At 47.8% G+C, this 11,446-nt stretch overlaps 2 protein-coding genes across 2 annotated transcripts; one reads left to right on the plus strand and one right to left on the minus strand.

Moving 5' to 3' along the window:
* Window positions 1-403: 403 nt before the first annotated feature.
* On the minus strand, window positions 404-4,304 carry AFUA_6G13030 (F-box/WD repeat-containing protein; the record flags this gene model as incomplete). Its single annotated transcript, XM_077805110.1, has 3 exons — window positions 3,459-4,304; window positions 587-3,346; window positions 404-532 (listed from the first exon to the last, which is right to left on the minus strand). Exons 1-3 carry the CDS (start codon window positions 3,753-3,755, stop codon window positions 404-406), a joined length of 3,186 nt encoding a protein of 1,061 aa, XP_077661241.1. The 5' UTR covers window positions 3,756-4,304.
* Window positions 4,305-6,203: 1,899 nt separating this feature from the next.
* Window positions 6,204-9,861, plus strand: AFUA_6G13050 (uncharacterized protein). Its single transcript, XM_077805111.1, has 11 exons — window positions 6,204-6,817; window positions 6,878-6,900; window positions 6,960-7,176; window positions 7,227-7,506; window positions 7,558-7,723; window positions 7,772-7,938; window positions 7,994-8,070; window positions 8,124-8,369; window positions 8,415-8,643; window positions 8,693-8,886; window positions 8,937-9,861. Exons 1-11 carry the CDS (start codon window positions 6,608-6,610, stop codon window positions 9,369-9,371), a joined length of 2,244 nt encoding a protein of 747 aa, XP_077661242.1. The 5' UTR covers window positions 6,204-6,607; the 3' UTR covers window positions 9,372-9,861.
* The last annotated feature ends 1,585 nt before the right edge of the window (window positions 9,862-11,446 follow it).

The raw sequence follows: 11,446 nt of genomic DNA on the forward strand, positions 1-11,446 counted from the left end.
AAAAAGGGTCTGCCCAACTCACAACAACAATTAATCATAATGCATATAGGAAGGACATTTGATCATGGAACAAGAGATATGGTTGAAAAAATGATGAGAAGAGTAAATGGAACGAGCTGGGGCTAGTAAATCATTGTTTTCGAAAGTCAGAACGCCATTTCCGTCATTTCCCAGCATGCATGACAATGAATGCTGACCACGCTATGCAAAGCCTCTCGATAAATAACAAGTCTGTGGATAAAGGGTATCTAAACATTTCATGGCTTGAGGGGCAGAGAGGAAGAGGAAATAGGGCAGGTGAAAAGAATAAAAGTGGCAAACGTTGCTAATCTGGTGACCGAAGTGCTCCGAGCCATGCCAGCTGGCGAAGCACTGACGAGCCCAGTAGTCTGAATCAATGGCGTCAGCCGTCAGATAGATCGTAATCTTCGTCAGCATTGTCACCGATCTCCTGTCCCCATCGGTTGACAACTATCCGTCTCCCCAACTGATCCTCCGGGACACCGTCGCGAGAAGCCCCAAAGTCAAGGACCTGAAGATGGTTAATGATGATGGTGGCAGATTGACAGACACTTCCACGACTTACCTCAATATACGTGAGAGCATCGCGCTGTACTGCAGCAACGCATCTTCGATCATTGAATTTGACCTGCCATACACCGCTCAGGTCCGTAAGTAGATCTCGAACGCACTCCCCATTCCGCACATCCCACATCTTTAACGTCCGATCAGATCCCGAGATTACCTTCTGGCCATCATGCTGAAAGCAGGTAATGGCACCAGTATGCGCGCTCAGCCTGCTCTTGCATTGACCAGTTTCAGGATCCCAGATCCTCAAAGTAGAGTCTGCAGCCGCAGAGACCAAACGGTCGCACTTCAAATCAAGAAGACCCACAAGTGAACTATGACCTTCTAGGTTGTAAATGATCGAGCCAGTATCGAGAGACCACACTTTGACTGTGTTGTCCATTGAACCGCTGATGCATCGATTCCTTTTGTGGTCAAGTACAACGCTGTATACCTTGAGTGTATGGCCCTGAAGTCGGTGAATAGTCTCTCCAGTCGATATTTTCCACACTCTCACGGTACAATCATAACTCCCGCTAACCAAAGTGTCACCGTGCGCAGCGATTGCACGGACAGAGTGCTGATGACCAGTAAGAACACGGATGAAATAAGGGCAATCAGTATCATCGGCATGGGGTCCACTCTGGTAGTACACCGGATCACCTGGTTTCGGGAGTTTCCAAACTCGCAAACTAGAGTCGCGCGAACCAGTTATGATGATTGGTTCTTTAGGCATCATTTCGGGTGTGCCGTCAGCACTGGTACCAACTTGGACTGGCAGAACAATTTGCAGACAACGGACTGTCGAGGTATGTCCATGAAAAATTTGAGTGCATCTTGCCCTCTCGATATCCCAAACTCTCACCGACCTGTCTGTGGATCCAGACACAAGAGTGTTGCCGTGATATTCCAGGGCCCAAACCCCCCCCTCATGGCCTTCCAGAGTCGCTCTCAAGGCGCCCGTCTTCGTATCGTAGACGTTGATGTTTGTGTCGTCACTTCCTGTCAAAACCTTGTCGGTGTCAAACTGGAGGCAAGTAACTACGTGGCGATCATGAGCGCGAAAGGCAATGTGTTTCGGTTTCACATTCGGTTTCATCCAGCCTTTATGAATCGAATGGTGGCGCTGGTAGAGGGACTTGAACAAATGAAGACCCCTGAGAGACGGTAGGCCAATTTCTGGGTATGGGACAGCTGCAGCTGCAGCATTCGCGGCTGCATATGGTCCCTCAGTTGCAGTTACTCCGTTTCTCCAACCTGAGGAATCTGATGAATCCGTATTACTAGAGGAAATTTTTCTCTTCGCAAATTTGCGACCCGAGATGCGAGTGGCCTTCCTTTTCGGTCGACGACTTACAGACAGAGCCCGTTCACCAGATTCTCCTGGCAAGGAAGAGAAAGCGGGTCCCGGAGCACAATCTGGTTCAGGTTTTATGACTGCAGACGAACTCAGGTCTTTTTCCCAGTCGTCATCCCCATGTGGAAACTGCCATCCCCAACCTTCTTTAATTGCACGTTCCAATTCACCATCTGTGAGAACGTATCCATCCCTGTCAAATAGATCTTTCCAAGTCTTCTCATCGGAATTAATGATATGCCTCCATTTCTTGGACACTTGTGCTGCACGACACATGGTTTGAACGTCGAAATACTTGACAATGTTGAGACTAAGCTCCAGAGGAAGAAGCGCAAGGAAATCGCACTTCAAAGCTGGATTGACGACGTCGGCCACAAAATGCAGCGTTGGCTTGGGGCACCTCCTCAAAAACTGATACATCAGGTAAGTTTTCAGTTCTTCTGGAACCGAGTCAAAAAAGTCCAGTACACTGGGTATATCCATCAAAGACGAAGCACGCCGGATTTCTGAAGCGCCCGGCAGATTTCCAGATCTGGAAGGAGACAGATTATGGGTCTTTGAATCGTCCAAGTGCCGTACGTTTGAAAGTCGAGAGGCATTATTATCGAGGCTTGAGTCCGTATCCATCTCTTGGTCTTCTGCCGACTCAAAAGAGGAATCCACATTCATTGCATTCAGGGCAGCCACAGGCGACAAGCTGGGGCTGGGTAAGCACATGTCATTGGCAACAAGATTTTCAATGGCCGAAATCTGGGATGCGGGTTCCGTTTGTGCCTGCTGAAACGACTCTTCCGACCCGTCGTAATCAGTGCCTTGGCTTGCAGTGTTCACGCCCGCAGCTCTATCACCGTTTACCACCGGAGTGGCAAGTTGGGGTGCCGGTCTCGAGGATGCGTTGTCCCTATGTCGACTAATATGTTGATCTCTCTCCCAAATAACCGCCTTAGCGCGAAGTGCGCGAAGTTCTTCTTTTCCTAATACCGATTCTGCACCAGGATCCTGCAACACTTCCTGGCTTTCAACTTCTGAAGACAGAGGCGAGCGTAGTAAAGTCTCTCTGCGAGGTATGGCCGCACTATGTACTCTTCTTCGAGGCATCGCGTAGTCACTCAAGTTGTAACTGCTGGATTCGGTCTCCGGAGTCGCCAAGCCAGCCGTGTACGTGGCTGAGGAGAGATGAGGCCGGATCTGACGACACGAGGGCTCCGACGGAAGTCTACCGGGACGTAGCCTTGTAGAAGATTGGTGGGAATCTATGACTGATGCTGGCCGACGTTTCGCGCTGGATGGGTTGGACGGCTGGCTGGATAATCGAGCGGATACTAGACGACGGGACGTTTGGGCATTATCTGAAGTAGTGTATGAAGTGACGGATTGTACAAAACCATTCGAGGCTTTCAACGCGTTGTTTGTCTCGTTCACCTGTAAAAGTCAATTTAGCTGACAGGACATTCGGGATATGCAATGTAATACGCATGGAAGTAAACGGAGAGTGAAGTCACACTCTAACGGATATGATTTGGGAGAACGGTACCTCTTTGATAGCCACTGTTGCATCTTCCGGCTCGTTGAACACGACGGTTTTCCCGCCGAGTTCAAATTTGATGTTCCTCAACGACGTAGGAGTGGGAGAAGAGGCCAGGGGATATAGCTTAGGATCGAGATCTCTCGTCGCTCGAGGAGATTTGATGACAAGAGGAGGAAATGTGGTAGTGGTAGTGGTAGTGGTAGTCACGACAGTCGTTCGAGTAGCAGGAGCGAAAGAAAATTGGCCAATAGTACTATTGGCCGCTCGATGATCCAGGTCATTGTTGGCATCTAGTTGGTCCATATTGGATTTCTTGCTGCTGACAACGTTCGCTGGGAGGTAAACGGAGAGTGGGCCAGGGGCGAGAGACGCGTCTTGACTCGATGATAGAGGGCCAAATCGCTAACTTTTGGGATTATGTAAAAAACTGTTGACCTATGCACCTAATGCAGTGACGACACGAAGCGAGTCTTGAACGATGCAGAGCAGGACAACCAGCCTTCGGGGAAATTAATGGCCACTTGTGGGAGAGGGCACAGTGTCTGATAGCACGATAGGCTCGCAGAGACAGAGTTGATACCCTGAAATCTTTGATGAAAAAGCGAGAGAATAATTCAGAACATGATTGTCATAAGAGAGTTCCCGTGTGAAAAAGAGGGGGGAACGAGTGGGAGAGAAACGGTGGTGTTAGCAAGGATTGAAATGCTGCAGCTGACAAGAAAGATGTTGGAACAGTTGGGCGGCGGAGAATGATCGAGAGAGCTGGACCATCACTGGGAGGTGGTTGGTCGTCCCTCCTCTGGCAAGGCTTTTTGGTGCTTCTCCGAGGCTAGTAAGGACTAAGGCACCCAACTGCGGTACCTATGTACTGCTAGTTAGACTAGTTGATGGAAGGGGGTTATCGGAATGATGATAAGTGATAACGATCGGGTGAATAAGCGAAAAGAGGATTCAAAGAGGCTTCGCAAGGAAAAAAGGTAGGGGATTCAATCAAACACACAATGATATTTGTGGGTAGAGCGATTTCTAGAGGAATTTCGGATGATGAGGGCGACATCAGGAAAACATCTTGATTGTTATGAGGCAAGGCGGGTTCGTGATTTGCCGTCCTGAGTTACATAAAATAGTGCCAACGAACGATAAATAACTTCGAGAACTTCCCTAAAGGGACCATACAAGTGATAGGGTTCATTTCTCCCTTTCTAAGACATACAGAGTGATTTCTCTAATTGTACTGTCATACTTCTAGAGAGACCAAAATAGCCTGGCCATATACTGGAGATCCTTCGGGTAAGAAAGAGTTACGCCTTGACTTCTAAACTACATCATATACTATCCTACATAGCAAGGGCACATCGACTATATCTCATCATCTCACCCCTACTATGATCAGTATCATGACATGAAATTTAGCTGTTCCATCATACAGATCACTTAACGACGATATGTAAGGTGTGCCATTGCCACTCACTCCATGACCACAGAACCACACGTGATATAGTGGGGCGGAATGAAGTTCTGGGGCCCAATTCTTAGAATTCCTCACATGTAAAAAGAATAATTCCACTAGACAAGAACGGCCTCTGCAGGACTGAAATATGGAAAATCATCATAGCTAGAAGGCGCTGCTCCAGAATCGACAGAACCCAGCCTGGCTGGTGTATGATTCCCATCATCCTATATCATGTTTGTCATGCAGGAGATGACAAAGTCCAGAATTTGAACCAAGGATTGCGGGGAAGTGGCCGGATAAGGTAAGTCTGCCATTACATATTGTGTGGAATTGGAACGCTATCTTTTTTTAGGTTCGCTTTGAGCCGACCTTAACCATCACGTACTCTGTACACTGCTCGGCTCCATATCAAATATGTGAATACTTGTACAAATGCATTGCAGATAGCCGGTCCTGACAGATCAGTGTTTCGGTATTCCTAGTCATGTATTTCGCGTTTTTCAGGGGTGACAGTATACTGAGCACGGAGTAATCTTGCTTATGCAATCTTTCTCAGTCGGCTCTGAGCACTATATCTAGAGGCATTGGAGAGTGATCAAAGCTGACGCTGCTGAATTGTAAATATGCAGTTTTGAGACAAACTCGAGGCTGGGATAGAATCGTGTTCCAGCGCCTTATCTTGATGACGCAGGAGCTGGATACAGCATGTCTGGAACATGCGACGTACCCCGGTTCAAGAGCAGAGCCTATCGAAGCCGTTATCGTTCTCGTTCACCCGATCCAGCCAGCCTCACTGAGACAATTGGGTGTCGTTCACATACCAGGCCCCAGAGATACTACAGGAATTCTTCAATGCTCGTGCTCGGTTCATAGTTGTGGTTGCTTGGGTATGTAACTACAAAAAAAGAAGAGGGCGTAGGAAGAGCATCGGAAAAATCGAACAACATAGTCCCTGATCTACAGTGAAGGGCCAGAGCAGCAACTTCTTCCAATATGTAGATAGATATGGAGTAGACCACGGATTGTTTGAGTGGGTGTGCCAAGACCGGGAAACATATCATCAAACATATCGTCACAAGAGACACCGTAGAGAGCTAAGGATGAAAATCACAAGGATGGCCAAACTGAAAAGACAAGTAGTCGCAGAAGATCCAAAAGCAGGAAAGAAAAATGTGGAAAGGAACATGGTTCCATAAGCAAGCCTGGCTTTCCTTAAATCCCAGTGGCCCGGTAGACAGGCACCTAGATAAACGTCACTCAAGTGACATCTGGAATCTCCGATATCCCCGCTTCCCTACCCTACATTGAAAGCTCATGGTTCCGTCTTTGGACTACTCCGTATACCACCTGGGATTGAAGCGGGAAACTTATCTCACCAATGCTTAGTGAGCCTTACTATCATTATTTCCCCTGAACTATGCACCCACCTGTGTCGATTGACCTTGCCGGGTTGTAGCTGAGTCGTTGCTGAGGCGTGCGGGGAGGTACCTCTACAGAACAACAGCTGCTGACCCCAGAACCTTTACCATCGTCTTTCTCTCGCGTCACAATGACCTTGATCTCAGGTCAACTCTAACTATCTTATCTGCAACCATATTAACGTCTGGCACGAAATCTCACCCGAAATCAGCTTCGCATTTCCTTGTCTCTGCTGTTCTTAAACCACTTACGTATAGGGGTGCATCAGAGAAAATTGCTCAGAATGGCCCGAATCAAATTTACCGGTCCTGTGTCGACGGTCCAACTACAGCCAACTCCTATTTTCCAAGGCCTCTTGTCGAAAGGTGACGCCTCTGCACAGACTGAAAGCCAGGCCGAAGTGGATAATATCTCGAGATCGATAGTTGAAGAAAGCACAGCCTTGAAACAGCAGCAAAGCCTAGAATTGGTACAGATCATGCTGCACGTCTCGGTGAGTACACCTGGCCGAATTTGATTTATCTCTCCACTAAGGTTAATCGGATATTTATAGCTCGGGACGTTGTTTTATCTCCGGTCAGTTTGTCCTCGCCTTGTGCCATATTAACAGACGTTCTGATCTGTGCTTCCCATAGCGAGTTTCTACCGCTCCCGTGCTTCGATGATCGAGATCTGAAAGAGGCTCAGAGGGAAAACGCTTTATCATACAGAGAGTTTATAGATGGAAAACCGCGCCCTGGAGGAACCGGAGCTCTTTCACAAGTCCCCTTCGGGACAGGGAGGAGGGGACAGCCACTGAAGATCATCGTCCGTGATTCCGACCCCAAGGCTAATACGATACTCGATGTTCTGGTGCGTCTGCTGTCTACCTTGATCTATATTCAGACCATTGATGGGAGTAGGAAAACGGCATATTCGATGCACTCAAGAGAAATGTCCTCAATGCCATTCAATTCACCATTCTTGTTGACAAAAATAGGCCAGAAAATGTCCTGGAGACCTATACTTTCACCTTCAAATACTCGAGAGGTTCTGGCGGTGTGAAAAGTCGTCTGGAGAGTCTGTCGATCAATCCTGTGGGCTGTGTCGCCGATTTGAAGTCTGCTCAGACAGCCAGAGTCGGTCTAGAGACGATAGTTCGAAGACTGATTACACTCAGTACCTTCCTACCCAACCTTCCAAGTATTCTCCTCCTCGCTTATATAAGAGGCATGCTGGCTAATTCTTTGACAGATAAAAGGAATCTGGGAATCCACTTATTCTATACCGATGATTGTCCGCCGGAGTATGAGCCTCCCGGGTTCACCGGCGCGATGAATGACGTGATCAAATATCCACTTGATGAGAACTGGAGCAAGGCAACCCAGTTTTGCGGAGCAATGAATAGCGGATGGCATACGTAGGCGTCTTTTACAGTCAGATTTGTCTCCTTAACTAATTTCATAAGGGTGGGACTAAAAGTGACATCCCTCAAATGGACGGGACCCGACCCAGAGGGATCGGAAACTATCCCGAAGGTGCCCATGAACCTCGAATATAGAGACGTGGTGCACCGATCTGAGGAAATTGGACTTGCAGAAGAGAAATTTGACGAGGATGACTTAAAAATACAATGTAAGAAGTGACATACAAAAAAGAGATGACTTCGGGTGGGGCTTACCTTTAACAGCGGTTCGTTCCACAGACATGTCTCAGGAAGCAATCCAAGATATCACTGAGAGAGAGAAGTTGCAGATGATGATTCCTGTAAGGAGTCCGATTGAAGCCATGAGCATAGATGACATAGCTTACCAAAGCAGACCCAGAGGACATCCCCTCTGCCGGACAGTGAACTCGTTCCAACCCAACCAATCAACCTCAGACCCGCAGTTGACCATGTCAATAAGGGAGACGTGCATCCAGGCCACGGGACTATACTGTCACAGAAGAAAGTTGCCGAGATCCAGAAGCACGTCGGGCAACGAGGTAGGACTTTCGGCGAGGGAAACCAGAATCAGCAAAGCGTTCGATGTCAATGCGGATGGGATGGAGAGGAATCGGAAATGGTAAGCTTGTTATGTTTTGGAGATGCTGAATGCTAAGTCTAGCAGATTGAGTGTGTTTTCTGCCATTCACGCCAGCATGCGGCATGCTACGGATTTGGCAGCTCGAACGATCCCAGAATTCCTGATGTCCATGCGTGCTACCAGTGCCTACTTGAGCCCAATGAGGTCCGGTTGCTGAGCGAAATGACCAGTCTGGTGCTCTTGAGACGAGCCCTTAGGATCATCATGGATGAAGGCTATCCAAGTCACACTTCACTATTTACTCAAAAACTCCGTAAGTTCAACCGTCGGTGTCAACTGTGAATTCGACTGATGAGTTGCAGACTGCAATGGGCAAACTATTATTCAGATTACTGATATACTGAAAAAGCAAAACATCCTTCAGCCAACTCCCGGTTACAAACAAAAGGGATTTCTGAAGAAAGGCTTGCCTAAATTCAAGATCTCGCCCTCGGAGGAAATCCAGCAGAAGATGAAAGAAGAAATACTCAACCCAATGGCAAAGATTGGGCACCACGTGAGTGTCTTCATGCCATGAACAAGTTTCGAGTTCTAAGTCTATCGTAGTATGTTCTACCTGGCTCCTCAGCGGGGCCAGCTTCGCGAGATCAGGCTCCGGTTATGGAAGCAAACGTGGGAAGAGACCAGGAAACTCCGAAACGAGCAGAGTCTCTCGGTAAACCGGCGGTGGATAACAGTGCGCGCAAGAGAAAGCAATGGCCGGAGAACTACCAAAATGATGACGACTCCGATGACCTTGACAGGAACAGCAATCAGCCATCGACGCAGGCACAAGCCATTGATAGCCACCTTGGCGGAACTCACGGCTTAAAAGACACTCCTGTTGATAACTCAATGGCTTCCCAGAAGGAAGGGCTCGATAGCCCATCGAGTAGCGAGGGCGCACTTCGGCGTAGCAGCAGGAAAAGACGCAAAATCAGCAATTACTCTCGGCTGATTGATATCGGCGCTTCAACGAGCGAGGATGAACGGGTACTTTGAAATAGGTTCAGTTATGTTCCTCTTCTGTACGATTTTGTGCAACCGCTGCAGCGCTGCTTGACGAAAATCAAGCCAGCGAGTCGAGAATCATGAGGCGCCGAAGTCAGTTTCCCGAAGCTTACAGCTCCGCAGAAATTCATCTGGAAGCAACTGAGCCGTCCTTTTTTTTTCCCTTTTCCAAAATTGTCCTCATACCTTCGTGCCCGCAGGGCTCCTGGTCTAAGGGTTATCCCTATCCTTGCGACCTAGGATCCCTCGATCCAGAGGGGAAAGGGGTTTAGGAAGGTTGCCATCGAAGAGCAAGAGGAAACAGTAAGACGAGAAAATGAACAACGGCAAGAGTTGGGTTCTAGCTGAACGATGTTCTGTATGAATTATTATTGACATGATAGATGTACTAGTATCGAACATTTGATGACAACTTTTAATGGTTGATAACTTGAGTAGCCAATGTTGTCGTACTGCCAGCCAGACTCACGTAGCTGTGACCATAACTTGTATTCCTGACCATCAACGGATTCAATTTTACATGTGAGAACATGTGAAGCAGGGAAGAAACCAGACTCCCATCTACCAAGCCGAAGACAGCGATCCCAGCTTGCAACACATGTGCTATGAATTGGACTTCATGATGCATCCATGATCCATCTGCAGGGTCTCTAGCTAGCTATACCGGAGGAATCCTTCGTAACTAGCTGCGATTCCTGCAGCCCCGCTTCGTGTGACCACTTGGCTGTAGCAAGGTGTTCCGTGTTCAACTCATCGAGAGATCGGTTTACTTCGGATTGCCACAGCTGGCTATTTGTGATACCTTACGCTCGAGAGCAGTCATCCACAATTATCAACAGCGACCTTGATAGTCTGTGTGCGGGACGAAGCAAGCCTAGGTTATTAGGGCTCTAGAGCCCAACGAAGGCCGCTGTTGAGACTGAAACCAGCTACTCAGCTTGATTGAAGCTTATCCATTCTTTTACCTACCCAACGAAGGAGTCAAGAGTTGGAGGTTCATGAATCTGATGCATCAACGACGCCAAAGAGATCTCCGCCGTTGGATCGATCCAATTCTCCGGGTTAGGTATCGCTCCAAATTTCCGATGTATCACCGTAACTCTTGCACTACGGTATCCCTTGCTTCTTTCGCCAGCAATACTGCGTAGTTTCAGGTGCTCTGTAGTCTGTCTGCTCCTGTAGATAGTAGATAGATACGGAGTAGAAAGAACAGTGAGGATGAGTGGTCGGTGGCTTAGGTGAAACAACGGGTTTGTCAAGAATACTGTCGCCTGGATTCAGCACTGCCACCCCTTTGGGCATGTTGCAAACAGTAGATTTAACTGTATTTGGAATTTCACAATTCAGATTTCAAGAATCGACCAAGTGGGTGAGTTGATCTACACCTGTCCGCATTTCGGTACGTGCGACAGATCTTGATGCCGGGGTACGACAATCATTCGCATCCATCAGTGGACTGTCAGTGACGTCCATTGCCCCTTCCTGGCATAAAGTTAATCTGGTCGATGTAAATCTGGATAAGGAGTGGGCTCAGTTGATCGTTAATCATATTCCTCGACTGTCAGTGGAGATGTTCTTCACCTAGTATCGCAATAAAATGGCAGGGAATTTTAGAATAAAACCTGGCCAGCACGAATATTGATGGCGTGTTGCTAAGGCATTGAGCTTCGTTGATTCGAACCAAGAGACCAGTGATGCAGATCTTGCCCTTATGGGCAATAGATCTACACGTCTTTCGACTATTGAGGGCGATCCGTCATGTCACGCATTGCAACAATTGTACAGAGTACTCCGTATAGTCGATCGCTAGACAGAAAACAAGACGCACATATCCAACAATCAAATCAGATTTCATCTTACTGGTGTTTGAACTCTGAAGCTCATCGGTTACCGGAGAAGGAAATCAGCTTAGCTCCGTAGGTCTAACTACCTTAGTACTTGCAGTATTCTACGGAGTACTTTGGCAGAGTTTCCTCTATTGTGGATGACGAGGAGAATGGAGCAAGAAAGTCTTCCAATCAGTAGCACTTGGCCCCTGACTATGCACCCTCCAGGCAAGCCTACCA

The sequence above is a fragment of the Aspergillus fumigatus genome, chromosome 6 (assembly GCF_000002655.1).
Source record: "Aspergillus fumigatus Af293 chromosome 6, whole genome shotgun sequence".
Lineage (NCBI taxonomy): Eukaryota > Fungi > Ascomycota > Eurotiomycetes > Eurotiales > Aspergillaceae > Aspergillus > Aspergillus fumigatus.